The 23848-nt window shown below is 42.4% G+C and overlaps 1 protein-coding gene across 1 annotated transcript in view; it reads left to right on the top strand.

Moving 5' to 3' along the window:
• Nucleotides 1–16093, top strand: part of ntng1a (netrin g1a) — a 102510-nt gene extending 86417 nt beyond the window's left edge. Inside the window, exons 6-8 of the mRNA XM_056584754.1 lie at nucleotides 5553–5720; nucleotides 7971–8105; nucleotides 15828–16093. Coding sequence (XP_056440729.1) covers nucleotides 5553–5720; nucleotides 7971–8105; nucleotides 15828–16093 — 569 coding nt within the window. The remainder of the gene's footprint in view (nucleotides 1–5552; nucleotides 5721–7970; nucleotides 8106–15827) is intronic.
• The last annotated feature ends 7755 nt before the right edge of the window (nucleotides 16094–23848 follow it).

A 23848-nucleotide genomic window follows, 5' to 3' on the forward strand; every position in this document is an offset into this window, starting at 1 on the left:
TACTGCACACTGTAGCTCAGGGTGAATACATACTGCACACTGTAGCTCAGGACGAATACATACTGCACACTGTAGCTCAGGGTGAATACATACTGCACACTGTAGCTCAGGGTGAATACATACTGCACACTGTAGCTCAGGGTGATTATTTACTGCTCGATGTTGCTAACTGCACACTGTTGGCCCTCCAAGGCACCTGCCCTTCCGCGCTACCTTTCCTTGGAGATAAGCATGCAACACTCACTCACTGGGGAGAGTTACCCACAAATACCTTCAATTATAGAAAACAATGGCTCCTGGGGTCCGTCTCTGTCCGTTTCCCCCTTCACCATACCTGCCTCTGGTTTCCTGTCCAGTAACTGACTTGATGCCTCCCGCTGGGCATGTCTGGTTGTCTTGTGTGTACACGGTGTCCTGTGCCACTCCGTAGCCCCCCTGACCCCTCACACTCCCAGCCCCGCCCCTCGTCGGCCCAGTTGGTTCTTAGCCCCCAGACCGACCTTTGGTATGATTGCTGTGGGCTGTGTCAGCTAATCGATGATTGAAAGGGTTTCAGGAATGACATCCAGGAGGAAACAAACATCCGGGCGAAGTGGAGTCAGGGGCCTGTTGGATGAGTCCTGCGCCGGTGCATGTTTGATGGATTCTCAAAATAAGTTAAGTTTAGAGATAAGAGATAGAGATAATAACTTTATAAATCCCCCGGAGGGGAAATTCCTGTTACAACCGCCCAGCAGCAGTGGAACACACAGGAAAAAATACAAAGTCTATATTGACTTGCAATAACTTCTGAAAGTATAAAAATAGATGGAACAAACAGGGCAAACAAAACCGACGGTATAAACAACATAAATTATAAATTATAAATGGCTAAGTACCAGTGCTTCACAAAATATATGGTTTAGATATGATTCCATATAGGTGGGAGGTGGACAGAGATTTAGGATCTACTGTGGATGACGCCCAGTATGGGGATCGGCAGATCTCTGCCACATGGCTGTAGTTTGCCCGACCACCACCAATCATACAAAATGTCGTTCTAAGGACAGGGCCAATTGTCAAGGACTTGCCCTTCACCTCACCCTCCTCCACTAGAACATCTGTAGTGTTGCATAGGATGTCCACTCCCCCCGACTCGTGTTTATATCAATAACACTGGTTTCTCTCAATTGCATGCTGTTTGCCCGAATGTCTCGTCCCTAGGTGTCGCTAACCGAAAAGAAGGTAGGCAAATCCCATGATGCTAATGATGTTGATGATGGTTAATAGAGATAAATCTGTAAATAGTCAATATCGAAAAGAAAACGAACGAAACAACAATAGTCCTTTTTCCATCAGATTTTCAAGCGAATTAACTCTTAAAGCGAATTAATTTGTAGCGACATAAGAAGCGCCTAAACGGTTTTCCATCGACAGAATGATTATAGCGAATAAAAATTGTGTCACAATGCCCCGTGTTGAAGCGCATTTTTCTGACCCGCTAGATGATTTTCCATCAACAATGCCGTTTTCCATTACTTTTATGTCGCTAGAACTTTCCCAAAACCACCTCTGCAGAGCGAATTAACTTAGTGCGACAAAATCGGCGTTAGAGCGATATAACCCTTTTTCCATCACATATGTCGCACTAACTTTTGATGCGCATCATTTTAAAGCGCATTATCTTTTTGATGGAAAAAGGACTAATGTTAGTTTAGATGTGAATGCTCGTTTTCTTTTGTCGGTGATAGTCCCGATCCCCTTCCCCATTTCAAAATCAGAATGTTTCCCTTTAAAAGTATAGAGAAAAGACCCCTAACGGTTTCTACTTCCTGTTTTTGATGAAGGTTTCAGCAAATACAGAGGGGGACTTTACACTGTGCTACACTGTGATACAAATGCTTTGCTCATTCATCTATGAACACATACACAAAAATAGACACACACACAGACACACACTTGGTTTGAATGTGCCGTGGGAGAGCAGCCAATCCCAAGGTCCTGCCCCACCCCCAGGATACCACAATATGAATAAAGGCTTACACATATACTGTATATTTTGAATATTGGCCTATATATCGATATCTTTATTCTTTTACTACCTTATATCTGCATCGGCCTCGCCCCCTAAACTGCAGTATCCGTCCGGCTCTATTGAACACTACACAAGACCAATAAGAAACCGTTTGACACAGATGAGAGTCAGGCTCAGCTTGGCTTAATCGTGCACGACGTGATGTTCTGCGGCACAGCGAGCATACGACCTGTGAGCCCCCTGCAGTTACACTAATGCAGGCAAGGGTTCAGAACAGATGAATCTGGACGTTTATATCGGACAATGACATTGGCAGCCCTATTATTTTCCTTTTTCCGCACTGTTTGCCTTCTGACCGGAAAGAAATTAAGATTTGCTGTGTCCTCAAATAATGTGATTCCAAACACGAGCTGCTGTATGTGCACATACTTATAGGATGAAATATCCCAGCACGCTGCCACCCTTGGTGACAGGAAGTCTGTCTGGCTACTTTTAGCAAAAAAGAGAGGAGAGAAGGAGGACATTAACCAAACACGTCTGCAACTTGAAGACACCTGATAACAAACTTTAAGTTTGATATCTTTGGCTTCTGTAATTATTACCTCTCCATGCTGCCTTTTTGGTGGGTTTAGAATGCCATTTATAAAATTGTTTTCATATGCCATATTTCATTGCTTACTATTTGTTATTTATTAACATTACTTACCCGTCATCTCTGATCCCTCCAACATTAAATTCCTTGTGTTTAACCAAATTATCATCTTGTTTTTTTTTGCTTTTCTTTCTTTTCTTTTGTTGATTTGTCTAGTCGCGCCTCGAGTTGCATTGTCCACCGCCCCCACTGTCCACGTTGCGAACCGCAAGCGAGGTAGGAGCTCCAGGGTTCACCCACCACCCTAAACAGCTTTGAACTCTCCCTGTGTCACTATTTCATTGTTTAGCCCTGACTTAGCACCTTCAAAACCATCCCAATGTCCTCAATGGTCACTCTTTCTACACTTGGTTACACATGGTGCCGACATACAACATTTTATGAATTCTATAATTATATTCCGATGCCGATGTCAGGACCGCAGAGTCGCTCACCAACCTCCGCAAAAGACTCAAGACTCACCTGTTCAGAGTTCACCCAGGCTCTCCATAGCCACCCCCTCCCACCCTTCTTATTGTAGGCTGTTCGTCCTGCCACTACATACAATACGCACTTATTGTCGGTGGCACTAAGTTATAGTACGTAGTGGTGTAGCGTCTTATCCTAGCTCTCTTATTTTATAAGGGGGAATGGGTTAACCTAGTGATTGTTAGTGCTTTGCACTTGGTTCTATGAACATCCTTACCGACAGCAATATATTGTTTCTCCTTCTTCTGACAAATGTACTTATTGGATAAATGCCCTAAATGCCCTTAAGTTAAATGTAAATATTCAATCGGGAGACCCAATATCACCATTATATTAAACACAGATCAAAACAACCTTATATCGGAGCTCTTGTGTGTTGTTCTTTCAATTGAGTGACACGACATTCGTCTGATGAGCAACCAAATAAAGGGGAGGACTTTGGCACAAATTCTTTACACCTCTGTTGTCGCTGCGTTGTCACTGAAATCCTCCATCATATTTATCCTTGGGTGAGTTGCTCGAGGCCGTAATTGTATGGCCAAAGGAAGAACAGTCTGCATCTATAGGCCTGATAGTTCTTGATATCTTTACAGAAGAAAGCCAAGGATTTTGTTACGTGTTCAAGGAAACTTTTGTAACCACTATTCACCTCCCTCATACAGATAAAGCAGGTGATCGGCCACCACGACTATACTTAGGGACCACATTTTGGGGCTTTTCTATTCCCCCTTGTGGTATGATTTATAACAGTAGTCTATTTCTGGAAAGGAGAGATTATTTGTCTGTTGGAGAGGCAGGGCGTCTAATTGAAAAGGTCTTAGCTCACACTCCAAGACCAGTGTCGCTGCAGGCTAAAGGGTGGTCAAATGGACAGGCCACTTTCCCCTTTTTGTCATTTCATAAAGGAGCCAGGCCTGTCTGGGCAGAGGCCTGACCTCCACCCCAGAGCCATAATAATCAGCCCTCTCTGGGATGTAAGCCCCTTACCATGGCTGCCCCCAGCCCGGCCCACCACTCAACCTTCTGGCTGGGCATGCGGGTTGTGGGACAGGCTTAAGGAACTCATCTGGGCTGGGGCAACCCTGCACCGGCACACAGGAACAGATTGAACCTCCCATCCCCCTCCACCACCCCCACCACCCCCACCACCCCCCATGGGCCCCGGCGCAGACAGCTGGCCAGGTGTCTGCAGCATACATTCATGCCAGATGCTGATCCTTTATGACTTTCATTGCGTTTTATTGCGTCCTCATTTCGAACAATTATTCAGATTTGATCGTCAGCCCGCCCTGCACCTATTGGATTATTTATTCTGAGTTGTTTTTTTTCTGTAGTTTATTTTGAATTTTTTATATGGAAAGCCTGTTTGGGTGCAATGCTGGCTTGTAAAAAAAACTTTTAAACTTTTTGTTTTAGCTGAACATGGCATACTAGAGTATCTGTAATGCTCTCTCTCTCTCTCTCTCTCTCTCTCTCTCTCTCTCTCTCTCTCTCTCTCTCTCTCTCTCTCTCTCTCTCTCTCTCTCTCTCTCTCTCTCGCTCTCTCTCGCTCTCTCTCGCTCTATCTTTCTCACACAAACAATAATAATGATTATAATAATAACATAAATGGTGGTAGTTGACCCAAGGTTACGTGTGATTTCATATCCAGGAAGTGTTTAGCTCCAAATGGTTTTGGTCTACGGCAACATTGAACACCAGTAGATTTCTTCCCACAAGATAAGTTCATAATAAGGTCACCGCAAGACTATAAAACCTCGCCAGACCCAGAGCATAACTTCACCTATAGTTTGACCGCGCTTTTGCCTGTGCTGTGTCCTCCTGTGACACGTGTCTGTGTCGATGTGCCATCAGCTGGTTCCCTCCGTCATCATGCGTTGTGGTGTGTTTTGAAGTGACGTTCTCTCTCCTAACAAACGCCGATCTCTCTCTCTCTCTCTCTCTCTCTCTCTCTCTCTCTCTCTCTCTCTCTCTCTCTCTCTCTCTCTCTCTTTCTCTCTCCCTCTCTCTCTCGCCCTTGTTGTTCAGTGATGTAATGTGTTGGTATCTTACTCTGGCTGTGTTTCTAGACAGACTAATCGCTCTCCTCCGACCTCTTCCTTCTCCATCCCCCCTTACTGTGCTCTACTATTACTAATATTACCCTGAGCTACCCACCTAACCTAACTGTCTCTCCATTGTCCATACGGCATGCCGCGGCCCCTCCCATGCCGTAGGCTAACCCATCCCCCCCCCCCTCCCGATGCTAACTCCCATCAAAGCAGCGCACACAGTAAGCCCTACTGACAAACAATCATCCACATTAAGACACCCTCTTCCACCTCTCTCTCTATCTCTCTCTTTATCCCCCCCTGTATATCTACCTCCCCTCCCCCTTTATGTTTCCCCCCCCCCCCCCCACCCCTCTCTCTCTGTAAGACTGCGAGTGCTTCGGCCATTCCCACCGCTGCAGCTACATCGAGCTGCTAAACACCGTCATTTGCGTGAGCTGTAAGCACAACACTAGGGGGCAGCACTGCCAGCTCTGCAAGCTGGGCTACTTCCGCAATGCGTCGGCGGAGCTCGAAGACGAGAATGTGTGCATAGGTCAGTTTTCTTTCCCACCACCCCTCAACCCATTCCAACCGCATATACCACCGTCCTGACCACCCCGCCCATCCAACTCCCTCTCGCATACACATACGATAAGATGCATATGGGTTTTTATTGCTGCAAACATTCAAACCTGTCCTCATCCTCCTCCATTGTTGTGAGGACCAACTCTCCCATCACTCTTGCCGCTGCCATGTTTCTAGCTGTCATCCACCTTCGATTTGTCTGTTTGTTTGTATTCTTGTTTGTTTACACACCAGTCACAGTTTTGGTTACCCTCATTCGGCCGTGTGAAATTCAGAAATGGGTATTTTAGGTCTATGCATCCATTTATTGAAAATAAGTCCAATATCAAATCACACATGTGCATTATACATTCATTAACTATTTACATTGACAAACTTTTTTTCTGAATCCAAATCAAATTCAGAAATGTATTGAATTCTTTATTGCCAAGTAGGCTAAGTTTATAAACACGTGCAATGAATTTGTTTGGTGAATAACAATAATAGAAAAAAATATATAGATATAAAATAAAAAGAGCTATTCTATACTATAACTTTAATATGTTCCATAGATCAGACACAAAAAGTGAAATCATACCAGAATTGAGCTTTTTCTGATTCGTTCAAACTAGGCTATGAAATGTTTGATTTGATTATCACACCTGCTGGCATAATGTCACCCCTTTAAATATTTGATAACTTGATCGTTTATGATTAATTTATCAACAATTATATCCCGTCTTGCTTTAGAAAATTCTACCAGCTTCTCTGAAAGCTACCAAAAATCACCATCTCTGAAACATAACGTGCGTGTGTGTGTGTGTGTGTGTGTGTGTGTGTGTGTGTGTGTGTGTGTGTGTGTGTGTGTGTGTGTGTGTGTGTGTGTGTGTGTGTGTGTGTGTGTGTGTGTGTGTGTGTGTGTGTGTTGTCTGTGTGTGCATGTGTGTGTGTGTGTTTACTAGGCCTATGTGTGTGTGTTTGTGTGGTCTAGGTCTAAGTGTGTGTGGAATGTCTAAATGTCTGTGTGTTGTCTAGATTTATGTGGTTGTGTGTGTTGTCCATGAGTATGTTTGTGTGTGTGGTGTGGGTGTGTGTGTGTGTAGGTGTGTGTGTGTTGACCAGGCCTATGTGTGAGTGGTTGTTTGTGTGTTCTGTGTCCAAGTGTGTGTGTGGGATATGTAATTGTTGGTGTGTTGTCTACGTGTCTTTGTTTGTGTGCGGGGAATCAGGGGAATTGCAGAGTAGCCACACAAAAAGTCAGAGCTGCCTCACTAGCTCATATGTCATGTTTGTGTAATTGCCCCTGGCCTAACCCCCTCCCCCACCACCACCTTCCAGTATTCACCCCCACTACCCCCCATTTTTTCCTTGTGACCTCGCTGGACATCAATCGGGTGGGTGTGCAGCAACACATGCAACCACCTCCATGTTGTGATGTGTATATAAAGGTCTGTCACTAAAACGAAACGTTACAAGGCTCAGGACAGGTCAGTGTAAAATAAAACTGCTTGCACTTTTAACACTGCAAGCCATTAGCCAACATATGTATTATTGACCATATGCAACGATTTGGATGGTGTAATAATGACATTACAATAATGCCCATTTTTATAAGCTATAGCATCGATGTCAAGACTTTGTCTGAACATTATGGCCGTGTTTGCATTTTTTATCTCACATCATAAATGTCATCATTGTCAATCTCACCCACATTCTTTCTGCTGAACATTTTTTCCGTCTCTACTTCTGTACACCATTCAAATGTCAGTACAGCATGTGCATTGAAACAGGAACAACTTTCATCGCTAATGAAAGCTGTTGATAAAGGCATCGCTTAATTTGCTCAACGCACGCAACGTTGAACAGTTACAGGAATCTGACCAAAAATGAATTCTAAGTACAAGGATTTGCAAGTATTCATGCACTTAGCAACAAATTCATTTTCTTCTTCATTCTTTCTCGATTACATTTGAAATGGTCACATTTTTCTTCCTACATGAATCCAGATACCAGCATAATTTGGGGTAGATTGGCCGAGTGTGAAACAAGGATTCTGCTATCTATTTTCATGCAGTGGAGATTGATGGTTAAGTTCTGTACTTGTGTCATGATATAAATGAAAAGAACATCATAAAACATGCAAAGAAACCAAAGCACTGGGTACTTTCTAGTTTGTTTGTATGTGTGTGTTTACATGTGTGTGCATTTGTGCGTGTGTGTGTGTGTTATCTTTTTCCAGACTGTAATTGTAACCCCTATGGCTCAGTCAGTGATCGCTGTGATGGCACAGGATATTGTAAATGTAAGGAGGGCACTACAGGGCCCAAGTGTCGGGATTGTCTGAGCGGCTTTTTGTGGGACAATGGCTGCAAACGTAAGTAAACCCTGCCCCGCCCCCACACCTCCCCCCTACATACATCCTCTCGTCAAGTCCTCCAGTCTGTCTTCCTCTATCTGATCCCAATCTTTCTCTACCTCCTTCTATCCCTTTCTCTCCACACTTTGCGTTTGTTCCCCTCTTTCGACTGCCTAAGCCTGGCCTAAATGCATGTACTTTGCCTGCAGAAATGCTTGGTATGTCCAGATGCCATGGTGGAATACAGTCCACAAACCCTTGCCCTCTAAATAACCAAGGCCTGTTGTTCACAAAATACTAACCAAGACTGGACTTACTGTTCTGACTGTTACGACTATTTTCTCATATGAATATATTCTCAATATCTGGAGTCTAGAAATGGGGAATGGAAAGTGCAGCAAAGATCACAGACTGGGTTTGAACCAGGTTAACTGCTATGTTTTGTGCTCGCGTGGTTTAGCACATTAGTTCACCCATACTATGGATCAGCCACACTGTGGAGCAACCATACTTTGGATCAGCAGGCCAATGAAAACTAGGGCCCATCCTCGTTCATATCAGCAATAAGCAATGGCCTTGTGTTGGTTTAGTGCATTCTAAACACAGCGCCGGGGTTATCTGCGCTGTTTTATCGGTGCTTTATCGGTGCTTGGCTGAGGACGAAAACCCAATGATCACTTGATGGCAGGGGAAGCCTTTGGCGCCGTTTTAGCGCAATCCCCTAGATCGGCCAGACGACTGGACAAAGTCAGCCAATGCGGACAAAGCTATGGCAAGACAATCACACTTTTCAATCAGGACGCTGGAATGTATGAAAGCGATATTTAACAGAGACGCAGAGAACAACTCAAGGTTAGCTCAGTCTTCCCTGGCAGCCTTTATTGTACACACTATTTATTCTGCAAACATCAACAATGAAACACAGTATATGCTTTAAAACAGAATGAAAGCCTGAGATGTTCAAGGTAACCATGGAATGAAACATACACATACAAGGTGGGTCTTTAGCACATGCAGCCCTACTCTGTTTCAGACTCATATGGACCCCTTCTTTATGATGACAACCCTGGATATATAATAAGCCTATACAATGCAAGGGAATGGATGAGGTCACAGCTTTCTGGTAGATGTTTTGTTACTTTGGACAGGTTGCGGCGATGAGAAAGTGACAGACGTAGAGCGCTGCTCACAAGGTACTCACACAAATGGTTTTTCCAAGAGCATGATAAGTGCTTCCTTAAGCTAGGATAGGCACTTTGGGGAAACCAGCTGGAGTAAGCTTTAATTTTAAAAGAATCCAACCGAAAAAATCCCACCCCTCCCTTTATGAATCCCTGCAAAAGCCACTCCCCCAAAACACATGATTAGATTGCTAGCTTAGGCTAAAGTCTCGCCTAGCCTTGTGGAAGAGCAATGAGGACAGAGTGTGTTTGGGTAGGAAGGTAGGTAGACAGACAAGTAGGTAGACAGACAGGTAGGCCATATGATAATTTCCCTGAAGCTGGGATTGGACGGTTTTAAAACAGGCCTGGAACAGCCACAGATGTCGTATTTGAAAAAAATGTGCACAGCATTTGATGGATTTATTGCAGATTTATATCTGTCAGATTGTAAAGAGAATTTCAATATGTTTAAAAGACATGTCCAGGAGATCAGCGTTAAGTTTACCCTGCAAACTACGCCAGCATGTCTCAAATAAGGTTAGCTACAGAGCACTATGGATCACTTTGTTTAGCTTTTTGTTTGTTTTTTGCTCACCCCTTCAAAGTCTTATTGTAGTAGTACACTGCATCCCCATGTATATAGCTATTTCTGAAACCGTATTTTTTCCCAAAAGTTCCTGTGCACATCAGTGGTGTTATAGAAATATCTATTTAAAATGCTTAAGCGTTAAAATGCATCATTGTGTTTAGGATTCTAGCGCATGCTCAATGTGTGAAACTGCCATGTGTAAATTTAGGTCATGATGTCATCGTTTAGCAAACATGAAGAGTTCTGAAAAAAATACTCACCCTGGTTTTAGTTTTAGAAAGGCTTTGTGTTCAGTGACCTGACCATGTGAGGCAAAAAAGCTGAAAAATACAAAGTTTTTAGAAATACACATATACGTGTGGACATGGCCTTAAACTTAGTGATGTCTGTACCAGACATCCACAACATTCCACGTCAACCTGACTGATTTGAGGAATTGCCACCTACTGTTACTGTACCACTTAGGGGCCACTCACACTAGGGGCCACTCACACTCACACTCACACTAGGTGGGAGCCTATAGCCCAGCACGGCTGTGACTGCATTGCATTAAAGGGAAACTTCACCCATTTCCATTAAGCTTTGTATCGTTAGAAACCCACTCATATTTTTGAATGGTCGTGCATCATTCCCTTATTTTCTGGAGGGACTGGAGAGATCCGTATCGATCTCCAACACTTCCTGTTTAAGATGACGCAATACATTTTTGCGTAGAAGTAAATAGGAAGCGTAAGAGGGGAGGATTCTCATAAGACTACAAGCACTAGGGCGTGGGACCCACTGATCTAGATCAGCGGGAGTGGCCAGCGAAAATGTGCATCGTGGTGCATGGTGGGAGTTGTTGTCTTCAATCCACAAGCGCCAAAAGGTAACTTTCTGCCTTTTCTCGGTCAAGACGGCACCAAATTAGAATTTTAATTTATTATTCGACTACATATAGGACCCTATTTCAATACATATTCATGCCTCCACCGGTGAAATGCTCCTTTAACAGCCCACCTAGCACTTAATCATTCATCGGGCATTGTCATCAATGTCAACCGTAGTATTGGTTGTTGCACCAATTTAGGAGACATCAATTTATGTCCAAAGATGTTCGTATATTATGGTGTGTGTATTGGGGAAGTCTGCATTTAGAATATTGGTATGCTTAAGATTACAGCTCGCAACGTACAGCGTATTTACTTGGGAGTTACACTGTCATCTTTTGTACTAATGGTGTACCATGCAGTACCTACCAAGACTTATGTGTAGGTACTGTGGCAAAAGCTGTTAAGTTATGGAATAGCGGGGGAAATAATTTGGGATGTTACAAATAACTTATGGTGTGATCCAGATGCCTCGGACACCAGCCTTCCCAGTTAGAAGTGGGGAAATCTCCCAGCCTTTTTGCGACATTTCACGGAGGCACGCCCTCTTTTGGTCTGGCCCCCTCGGAATTCTGAGAATATACCGAGTTCAGTGATGACTCTCTCAACAGAAATGCCTGCGCTCGTAAAGAGATTCATTTTCTTTGTATTTGTACCACGTTGGTCATTTTAATGTTGATTTGAACTGCTCTTAGAGTCGACACTTGATTACATTGCTACTTTATTTCGGTCACCAATGTATGCATTGCACAGTCTTGCTGTGCGTGCAATACAATGTAAAGTTGTGTTGTTGGTTTTCGAGCTGGTTTGCTGAAGAGGCTATTGTAGCTATCAATAAACAACGACTAGCCAATTTCATGACACAATTACAAAGACGAACACTATAACACTATAAGTGCTCCGAGACCGGAAATGACGTTACAAGTGCAACTCGGAAGGCTGGTGCCGAGTCATCTGGATCACACCATTATACTGTATTGTAGTTATCTTTTAACAACTGGGTACCTTTTCTATTATTAGGCGGTTTGTATGATCTACTGAGCAATAATCAGAATGTTTGGGATTAATTCATAGAGAATTGATACTCTAGTTATTATTTTACTATTGGGTACCTATTATATTAGGTACCGTCTGATCATAAAACTGAGATATGGCTGTTTCAGGGAATGAAGACTTCGGCATCATGGGATTTTATAAAGGAAAATGACCTTATTGCATACAAACAGCCAAACTACATGATTCCTTTATAATTTTGGGGTACTTAAAATATATGTTTTACATCTGTGCCTATTCATTAACACTATTGCCGTAATCGCTATTCATCTGTGATGTGTGCGGATGCTAACACCAATAGCATCCAACAGAGTAGAGAGAAACATACATTATTCAGGCAGACTTAAGTAATAATAATAAATAATAAACGCACACACGACACACAGTACAACAGGTAAACAGCGTCATGTCGAGGTGAAGCACTGCGCTCACTAGCTCGGTGGTTGGAATGTTCCATTAACTAAGAGCAATAGGTCATACATAACGCCTCATAATAGGTACCATTCATTAAAAAATACTACTGTATGACTTCTTTGTAAGATCCCGAATGGTTACTCCCTTTTTCCATAACATACTGTTCCCCATACGTCCTTACAGTACTGGTAATCCGTTACTATAAGGGATTATACCATACACCAGCTGTAATCTTAAGCGTTACCAAAATATGAATCTGAATGTAAAGAGTTCTACGAGCAGAACATTGAGAACAACGAACAACGAGCCTTTGTCTCTAAATGACAAGTGGGAGGGGCCTAGGATTATTTCAAGGACATTTTTTTTATTATTATTCTGCTTAGCAACTGCTAGCAAACGGCTACAGGCAGAAATCCTACACATTTTAACTTTCAAGGTCTCAGGGGTGAATATATTATTTGTTGACAGAATTTTTGCTTGTTTTTGAGACAGCCAAATGGATGTTTTTAAGAGAACAGGGATTGGTAAATACGGTTGGACAAGACACAAGGTCGATGTCTCATTAATCAAGTCTTGTTGCATCGTGATCATATCTCATGGGGGAAACACAACCATTTAATTATTGCACTTGATTGCTTTCTTGTTTGATCTTGAAGGAGGAATTCTAACACAACCTGACGACCGCCAGAGGCCTGGGTTTGTATAACAAAGGATCCTCCCAGTTAGGATGTGTTGATTCATTTAACTCACAAGTTACTCACATTATGTTATGCTCAGGGGTTGCACATACTTGAATGAGTCTAAATATTCTTTACCTTGATCTTTATTTTATTTAGTGCTATTATTTGTTAGGCATGCTTGTTTGATTCTTGCAAAGCGTTAGTCACTAGATGAAACACCCTGTAATCCTGAGACTGGAGCTGTGTTCCACATGGAAGGCAACACTGCCTTTGGAGGCAGTGTTTCTGTAGGAAGTTACCTATTAAAGGGGTCCTGAGTGGTGGTTAGAACACAATTTCTTTGGTGTTAAAACGAATAATAAGAAACAGAATGGATGCTGACTAAACTGTTGATTTCTCGGTAGACATTCAGGAAAAATAAGCCAATCAATGTACCTTATATTTGTACATAAACCCTGGTTGGTGGCTGGGCAGTGTTTTTCTTCTTGTTGTGCAGTGGAGTATCTTGACCAACGAAGGCTACGTCCATGCTGCCTTCAAAACCTGCTTCGTCGGAGGCACCTCTGCAGGGAGTGTATTTTTTGTAAATATTTGATCGAGACATACCTTGATGCCCCTGCTCAACATGAGCTCCAACCTTAACCTTAACAACAGAAAAAGCTGTTTGTCAGTAGGACACAAAGAGACCCATATGAGGCTTAGGAAAATATTACATTTGAAGATAGTTTCAGCAATTATTTTCTGTTTCTACACATTATGATAAAGATTCAGATTATTTTTTTCTCATAATCTTTGTTCAGTAAATATATGTGATGTCTAGTTTTTTAGTTAATACAACGTTTATCCATGGTTAGGGTCAGGGTAAGCATGCTGCCGGCAGCACCCTTTCAGCAGAGACTCAAGACTTCTCAGAGCTATCCCAAGGCACCCCAATGGTTGATTGGTCTAATGGCACTAGTTCCTATCTCTATCCAGAGAATTCCATACAATCTATTGCAATGCCTTTTATTTCCACTGCGTTTCAATGGCACATGTGATTATGCTTTGTGAGTCACTTCCTTTAGGGCTATACCCCCAAATGTATCATCCTATATCTCCATGAGGCCCTCCCTCATATACAGTAAGAAACCTCTGATCTCTAGCTCACTCTCCTTGACCCCTAGGTCACTTACTTACTGCATCTCTTCCTGTAGAGCTAGACCCTCCAAATGTATCATTTTAGTACCCAAACTTTGAAAAGTTATAAATTTGTCTGGACCAGCTTTTGAAACAAAAGAATTGCAGCTGAATTCCAACCTTGTTTCTTCCATGGTGTTTTGTGCTGATTTATTTATTTCATAATTGAGATCAGCTTATAGATCTCGATGAAAATTAGTTTGATTGGCTATGAAATCAGGCCTTCTATATCCATGTATGTATTTATTTGGGGCACATGTATTTATTATTAGTTATTACACACTTACACAGTACCTTAAGCTAAAATACCATCAAATTCCCATCTGGGATTCGCTATTTTTCTTCCGCCAATCTTAACATTGCAGAAATATCTTCCGGATATTTAAAACATTGGCAGCTTTGGGTGTGAAAAACTGAGAAGGGATCAGGGGAAGCTGTTAGGTAGCTAATGTAGTGTCATTCTTCCCCTGGTCTAAGGTGGGGAACATTCACTGTAGCTAAGGCATTTATCACAAACATTTTCTGCAAAGATATTTTTTTAGTAATTGAATAACATTTTCCACTAATAGGATTTAATTAAATATAATTAAAAATAATCATTAAATAATATTTGCTTTCACTTTATATATGCTATGATTTGAACATGCCTCTTTTTTCCTTCAGAGATTATTTGATATCTGATTTAAGAAGCTGTATCTGTATAATGAAAAGGAATGCCCTTTCAGATTTGTACTAACCCTTATTTTCTCTAAATTGAATGGATGACTGAAGCTAACATGCTATGCTCCTTGATTAGCATCTCATGTGTTATCTCCAGAGCAACGTTGTTATTCGCTAATTGGCTTCTTCCATCCCCACTGTATTGGTATCATGTAGGATTAGACAGCAGGAGGGAAATGAAGGAATAGGCATTCCTTATCAACCACATGAACCGCTGGTAACCCTAGAACAAATTAATGAAACTCATAAGCACTGTTAAAGTTTAATCAATTGTTTATGCGTAACTGGGTACATGACAAACATGGCAAACATATTGTTTTCCATCTAATGAAATGAAAGGGCAGTATTTGCCTGAAAGGAGTGTTGGTTATGGATCTAGACAAAGACTTCCTGAACATTTGCTTTTATCTATTAGGCAAAGTTTATAACATTCTGTCATGTTTTTTGCTTTGTTATTTGTTTTAGATGTACCTGCAGTTCATTTATGAGGAATTGAGACATTATTTCATACATTACTGAAATTAAAATCAAAGCAATATCGGGTTCAGGAAACAAGTGTGCTGTAGCTAAACAATCCAATTGTGTTTAAGTCAGTTGTCACCTATATTTTTTAAAACCGCTCTATATTTTGATCTATATTTTGTAAAACTGCTATTTCTTCCAGGTAACTATCTTAATTATTTCAGACCCTGTGTGTGTTTAGTAATCCTAGGCCTCAAGGCACTAAACAGCGTCCCTGTAACCAGGCAGAAAGCCCTTCTTTGGGACTTGTGTCCACCTCACCAAATGGGCCGCTGTATAACACTGGGTGACATTTGGTGGAATCTCGATGAAACATTTGAAAGTATCCCTAAGGATTAAACCCCTCCTCCAGCCCACTAGAAGGTGACTGGTTAGCGACATGACTGCACGTGTTTCCTCCTCCTCTTGCTCCTCCACGCTGCCCTCTCGCCCTCCTCACTCTGCTCCCTGTCTCCTCACTCTGATCCCTGTCTCCTCAATCTGATCCCTGTCTCCTCACTCTGCTCCCTGTCTCCTCCTCCCTGCTCCCTGTCTCCTCCACTCTGCTCCCTCAGCCCGGGTGTGTGACCAGGAGTTGCTTCGCTGTCAGAACGGGGGCCTGTGCCAGGACCACCAGCGCTGCCAGTGCGCCGGGGGCTACTCGGGGGTCCTGTGTGAGAAGCACCGTTGCGAGGCGGAGCTGGGCCCCGGCTGCGACGGAGGGACGGGCGTCGACTCTGGCCAGGCTCCTCCCCCCTCGGCCCCGAGGCCACTCCTGGTCCTCGTGATGACCACCGTGATGATGTTGGTGACGACGATGATGATGATAATGGATGCTTGAGGCGTGACTACAGGGACCCCCCCGACCCCCTACCCCCCCCACCCCACCCCACCCTGTCCACACCCTTCCCCTCCCCCCGGCCGGCCCAGCAACATGCGCGCGCTAGCAGTATCCCCCCTATTCCTCCCCTTCCCCCCCCGGTCCTCTCTCCTCTCTCTGCCTCTGAATGCTCCTCCTTAAAGGCGAGTTCGCCCTTCTTTCTGCAGGGGGAGGGCGAGGCAGCCAGGAGAGGCCGTTTTGTCGCGTCTGCTTAGCCCGGGCGCAGGGGACTCACAGACAATGAGTTGAACGTGCCCAGCCGATGAGCACAGCGACAACAAATAAACTCTATGTTTGAGTTGAAGAAGAATATATCAATAAAGTATATATATAGATAAATATATATAGAATGGAAATAATGCAAATGATGAAGACAAACGAAAATATTGGGAAAAAAAATGAGAGTAAAAAGCAACCGAGCAACGCTTGCATCGACGTACAGAGACGTGTGAGACTTGGGAGCCATACCCACTACTGTCGTCCCTCGGTCTGGGGACAGGGATAACTGGAGAGTTAAAGACTTCTGCGCCTCCTCTGTGATCCACACGCCTGCAGTAAGGTGCTGCCAATCAGCTGCGGGGAACGAGCCCTCCTCTCCAAACGCTTGTGTGGAAAAAATACATCGGCTGGACTGCTTCTGGTGTCAGCTACATGCCCCAGATCTCCTCGAAACGAATGATAGACTGAAACATAATGTCTATTAATAAGATAAAACATGGAAAACAATGGAAACAAGATTATATGAAAAGAAGGATGAAAGCATTCTCTGCTGTCAGTGCATTGTGGATATAAGGAAAACCAATCCGGATCGCCACTTTGTGCCGTGTTGAAATTCCTTCTCACGTCAAGTCTCTCGTTTGTACTCTTTCCACCTTTCACCTTCTCTCTCTCTCTCTCTCTCTCTCTCTCTCTCTCTCTCTCTCTCTCTCTCTCTCTCTCTCTCTCTCTCTCTCTCTCTCTGGCTGTCTGTCTGTCTCTCTGTGTGTATCTGTCTCTCTCTCTGTCTCTCTCTGTCTCCCTCCCTCTCTCTCTCTGTCTGTCTCTCTGTGTGTATCTGTCTCTCTCTCTCTCTCTCTCTCTCTCTCTCTCTCTCTCTCTCTCTCTCTGTCTCTCCCTCTCTCTCTCTCCCTCTCTCTCTCTCTCTCTCTCCCTCTCTTTCTCCCTCTCTCTCTCTCTCTCCCTCTCTCTCTCTCTCTCTCTGTCTCTCTCTCTCTCTCTCTCTCTCTCTCTCTCTCTCTCTCTCTCTCTCTCTCTCTCTGTCTGTCTCTCTGTGTGTCTCTCTCTCTCTCTCTCTCTCTCTCTCTCTCTCTCTCTCTCTCTCTCTCTCTCTCTCTCTCTCTCTCTCTCTCTCTCTCTCTCTCTGTCTGTCTCTCTGTGTGTCTCTCTCTCACTCTCTCTCTCTCTCTCTCTCTCTCTCTCTCTCTCTCTCTCTCTCTCTCTCTCTCTCTCTCTCTCTCTCTCTCTCTCTCTCTCTCTCTCTGTCTCTGGGTATCTCTCGCTCTCTCTCTGTATCTCTCTGTCTCTGTGACGTTGTCTCTTTCTTTCTCCTCCTCCTTCTCCTCTTGCTCGTGTCCTAACCGCCCCCACCCCAGCCCTTTACCTCTCGGAGCCCCTTCGACCCCTGCCCCCCACCACCCCAAGCTGCCAATGACCTGTGCTATTGTAGATGTTAATATGTAGACCCTTTGTCAGTTGAAAAGTTGATTTCATTTTATTTCTTCTTCTTCTGGGTCCAATGTGGTGACGCACGAGCTCCCACCACAACTCCACCCCCCAGATCCCCCCCCCTCCCCCGCGCGCGCTTTACTCCTTAAAAAAGATTGACTGACAAAACATGAAACGCTTTTTCTTACGTTTTCTCTCGGCGCCAGAACGTTCCTTATGGAAATCTATCCAAGAGATGAGTGTTCACCCAAAGCAGATGAGAAGCGCATAGTAAAATGATTTGCTGTAAGTTCTTAATGGAGAAAAAATAAAAAGATCTGTAGTTCTTTTTGTATCATTGCCGAACTGTGATAGCAAAACCAGGCAACGTCCAGTGTAACCAATGAAGATGGAATGTAAACGCATATCAAATTGTTTCATTTATTGTTTGTTTTTTTGTCATTCGTTTCTGCTTATTTCTATGTTGGAACAATGTCGGTATGTTTTTTTTTGTTTGTGCAGTTGATTTCCCTTTGTATTGGCAAAGTGCTGGCATCAAAGAATATTAGTTTACATATACAATATCAATACAGTGTAATGAAATCCCACCAAAGGATGTAAAACATGTTTTCTCGTTGCTTTAACACTCGAGAATTTAAGTGAATAAAAACATTGAAAACATCAACGGCCATGGAAATGTCTTCATTACAACATGACTTCTTTGTCAGTTAAGCTTTTAAGGGTTAAATTATATTTGATTAGCATTACTTCATACGATTTTCACGTAATTTGTTGTATTTATTATAATTGATCAGTCCTAAAACACAACATACATGACTCATAGAATATATGAGTAAAAGATTATATCGGCTTAAGAAATATTGAATTCCTTTTTTTTTAATCTAGCAATCTAGAATTTAGAATCTAGAACCTTACCTATAAATCCATGTGTATGATTCAATTCAATATCCAACATTTTTCTTATATATAAGACCTTTGAATGGTCCTAGTCAACATATTGATGTCTTTAGACCTCATTCTGAAAACTCCTTAACTCTGAATTAAAATGGGTTTATTTTTAAACAAAATAAGAAACACTGAAAATTGGTCCGGAATTATATCAACATGTATTTTGCAATAGTGCTGATAATTCGCTAGACTAAGAGCTGTGACAAAGGCTTCCTGCTAAGAATCATGCTGACAAACCTAGCCTTGCGCCACGGACATTCTTGGTTATATATCTGGCCTTCTTACCGCCAATTCAATCCACTCAAGCATTATTTCAGTGGCATTCATTGACGGTGGTAGTCAATACAATATTTTGTCTTCTGCAGAGTTTGTGTCGAAGGTTTATATAATGGAGCTTGTCAGAGACTAGGCAGTTCATCCATAACATAGAATAATACAATTTGTCTAAGGTTGAAACCCCGCTCCACCACTGTCTCCCTTTTTATATTCTGTGTGTGTTTCGATTCCTAAAGTGCCTGACATCATTGTGACACCAAGGCCTCACATGTGTTTGCGCTCTTATCTCTCCCTATCACAGATGAAGGCTGTTGACTGACTGCACTACCGCAGCGCGTTTAGAAACTCCTGGAAAGTTTATTTTTGTCTGAGAACTGACATAAGGGTAGTGCAATACATGGGAGCGAACTGCTATTCAATGATAATATTTGCATAGCACTTTTCTGAATTGATTGACTTCTTTAGATAGAAAACCTAATTCAAAGGAGATATGATAGTTTGACGACGGGCAGGAGGCGGGGCTGAGAGAGGCATCAGATAATGTGGGTGTGGCCTGCAGGCATCATAAGGTGAACCACATCTTCAGCTATTCACTCTGCCCCAACAGCAGTATTCTTTTGGTTTTGGGCCTTATAGTTGTTGTTTTTTGCCTTAAGGCATGAAGACATTTGCCATGTGTCGATATTTGTGTCTACATGTGCATGTCTGTGTGTCTATATGTGTGTCTACATGTGCGTGTCTTCAAGTGCATGTGTATATGTGTGTCTCCATATGTCTACATGAAAAGTGTGCCTCAGGGATGGGGATCCCTCAAGGTCACTGGCTTTCCATGGTCTGTCGAAGGGTCCCAGAGTCACTCTGTCTCCGGTACAGGTGTGTCCAAACCGCACGCAGAATTAAAACAGAGCTGATGCGTGTCCAGGGAGAACCATCCCAGAGGTATATCAGCTGGCTGAAGAGTCCACACAGACCCCTCCAGGATTGTGGGCCAGGGTTACACAGATGAGCTGTGTGTGAACATGGCTGATGTGGAAGTGTTAAGGACGGTGGTTAACAGTTGGTCTTCTTACCTCCAGCAGTGAGGCAACAGCTGTTTGAATGCAATAATGATATTTAATAAAGATAACTACCGTATGGAGAAGGTTCATTTTAGGTTATTAATTTTATTAACAAGCTACTTCAGTCATATTTCTTCTGGTGAATTTTTTTTTTATAGTTGTTGCCCATTCATAACAACATAACAATGATTTTTATGGAAAACAAACAACTATTTGAAATATTGAGGGGAGTGTGTCATTATTTCTCTTTAATTGTTATAGTTACACAATCTGAAATACTTTTGAACTGGCAACCATAACCCATTGCCTTATATTTAAATTCTATCAACACTTCAAGATTTAACTTCTCTTGTGAATATTACCTGATCATACATCAAAGGACCTCTTGCCTTATTCATACAGAGCTTGATGAAAGCTGGGTATTACCCAAAATTAAATTACTTCAGGTAAGATAAAAATAGCTTTATCGTTATGGAGCTGGACCGGGTCGCAAATTGTTTCCCTTCAACCCAAAAGTATTTTTTTTTGTGGTATGGTCTCGCTCTTCCAAATTATCTATTCGCTTTCACAGAGACTTCCTAATCAACACATGACTCATTGATCAGTGGTTCTTATTTTCCAGACTCCACAGAGCAGATGTCTGTCTTTAAAAGGCATCTACTATACAGTCCAGTATCATATACTATTAGGGCCAACATTAAGATGCACCATTTAGTACTATTAGCATTTAGCCATTGAGCAAAGGCTTTTATCCAGGGTTGCAGTGAATTCAGATACATGTCATTAAGGCACACGCCTTTAAAAGTCAACTGTCTGCCTTGTATTCAGGGTTTTTAAATGTGTCGTGGCTCTCACTGAAAACTGGCTGAAAACCGGATATAGCCTAGTTATGACTACAAGTGAAAAAGCATTTTGTTTTGTTTGTGTGCATTAAAAGTGTCGAGTTTGATTGTTTGAGAGCAAACGTGAGGACATCATGGTGGTCATTAGGTTGCCTAGGTGGCCTAAGTTTCTCGTCATATGTATGGAGAGACACCACATGGTTATAAGCTGAGCTGAAAAGTGGGCTAACAATTCATAGGGAGGCCAGCGATCCAAACTGTTATTGGGCTGATGTACAGTGGGAAAAATAAGAAAGATAACGGTTGAGGAGACTTGCAAAGGGCAGATTCTGTACTAGATAGAGAGTTTTAGGTAAATCAATTCAGAGGCAATGAAAACGTACGTAGCAGTCAGCTTGTATTCTAGCAGATGTTAGGAATTCTTGGTTAGCTCTGGCCCATGTCTCATGTAATGGCTTTAGGTTGTGGGTGCTGTCATTGTCTACTGTCACCGCACCTTTCACACTACAGCATGTGGACTCCCAGACAGGTCCTGATACTCAATCTGATAGATATCTCTCAGTGCTCTGCACCCATTTCAGCGGGCCTCTCAGATTGTGTGAGCAGTTCACAATATATGATCATTGCTCACGGGAGTGCACTATGATAAGCCTCCAAGCTGGGGCTTGCTGTCTGCATTTCAATAAAGATGTTGGCGAATTGAAAATCAGGCTACAATAATGTAGTGTGAACTCAGACTTAGGGATCATTTTGCTTAAAGGGGACATATTGTGTGATTAGCCATTACGAGCCGTTGTGAAAATGTGCAGCTTCTGACATCACAGGTGGGCGTGTCCAACTAGATGTATGACGGATAGATGAGCAACATTTGCTACAGTCCACTGGGTAGGCTGGTAGACTGACTAACCCTAACCCTATCAGGCACACATCTAGGTAGACACGCCCAACTGTGATGTCAGAAGCTGAACATTTTCAAAACGGCATGTAATGGCTAATCACACTCACACCTGGTGGTATAATATGTCCCCTGTAATTATGTTTATAGGTTCAAACCCGCAACATTTCTAGTTTGTAAAGGTCAAACAACCTATTTTCTAGACAATACCATGCTCCAGGCTCCGCAGTATATGCTATGCCTATCCCTCCGCACTATATACCAAGCCTATTGACAGCACTGGTTATTGCCCTCTCTACCTCTCTGCCTCTGGCCCAATGTCTATAACCTCCCAACTGGGACATAGGGCTGCTCTGAAGCCACAACAAGTCTATCTCTCTCGCTCATCCTCTCTCACGCTCTCTCTAGGCATTTCAGGTATTAACAAGATAATCTCAATGCTCGGCTGAATAATGAACACCACTGTAGTCGCTCCATTTGTCAAAAGATCTACACATTCCCTCAGAGAGCTTCCCATCTGAGGGTTACCACGGCGATGTTAGTGCGCCAGCGTGCCTTGCCTCCTGTGATGAAGTGCCCACTGTCTCCCGTTTCCACCATGCTGATCTACATCGTCTTAAACCCATTTCTACCGGGAGGTAGGTCTTTTTTTAGTCAAATATTTTTTTTTGTTGAATATAAAGTACATAAGCAACGTTTTCCAAGTCAGAAGTCATGCTGAGGTTAGGTGCAGAGCCAGCCATTACCTTTGTGATTGAGATCTTGAGATCTTGATTGACATGCAAGCACGACCAATGACGGACTGTACGCCCATAATAAGGAGAAAATCTCTGTGGTGATACAAGCATGATTTAAAATTGTGATTATATCAATTGCTCAGCGGCTCAGTAATGAACCTCCTAAATCCATTATTGTAAAGTTAATAATAAACATGACATACATGTCCGTGAGTAAAATTGCCGACAGCCAATGTGGGACAGGTCTTGCCTTTCTTGAAGACACTGCAAAGCTTAACTTGCTCTATTACAGTTTTTTCCTATCGTTTTCGGTCATGTACCCATACTATGGTCACTTTTCCCTATCACTTAACACAGTGGGCTTTAGAGACACACACCTCTGCATATCTGTTAACCTTTGGTGCAAAATGCACTACAACAACCACACCACAAACAATGCTGCCATAACTTAACACATGTTTCCTCTCAGAACACTATGACCTAAAAAACACTAACATCTTGAAGCATTGCCAATTGTATATATAAAATGTTGCTGTGTCCTCCAGTTTGGCATAGATTTCCTGTAGTGTTGCATTGAAAAAAAGAGAAAAAACACAGACAAACACTTCTTTGGACTACAGTAATAAAGTTTGTAATATTACAGTATGACAATCCAAGCCAAGTATCTGCTGACACTGTTCATATGTCGGTTTACCTCCCACAAAAGATGTCACAATTGAGTGTGGTAAATGTACTGTAATTGTAAATACAGTAAATACTGTAAGTGTTTTATGAGAAACTGAGAATAACAATTTTCAGTTTTTGTAATGCAAATTACATACAGTAAGTAGTACGTAATATATGATCCAGAAACAAAGAAGGCCCTTTTTCAACGAGGCATAAATTACATGTAAAACACCTGAGTAGGTCTTTAGCTGAGTAGGTCTTTAGCTGAAATGACCACCAGGTGTTTTGCGTTGCAAAACTTATCCTCTGTGTTTTGTACAGATCGTTCTATGTAGTGTTGCTTTTACGTAAAAAAAGTAATTCCATGCCAATTCACCAAGAACTATGGTGCACAGGGGGAAAAAAATCTAAATTACTGTAAAATAAAATAAATAAACTATAAACTAAATATTTTTTCTTATTCAAACATGTAACTTCATTTGTCTGTCCAAATGCAGCATCTTTCCATCTACAGTGATCTAAATTACTGTTAGGTTTTGAACAGAAAGTTCACTGTTTTGAACAGAGTATCTAAACATTGGTAAAATATGCTGTAGTTCCACAGCGTTTTGCCGGTAGTGAACATTGAC

This window comes from Gadus chalcogrammus, chromosome 23, assembly GCF_026213295.1.
Source record: "Gadus chalcogrammus isolate NIFS_2021 chromosome 23, NIFS_Gcha_1.0, whole genome shotgun sequence".
Taxonomy (NCBI): Eukaryota; Metazoa; Chordata; class Actinopteri; order Gadiformes; family Gadidae; genus Gadus; species Gadus chalcogrammus.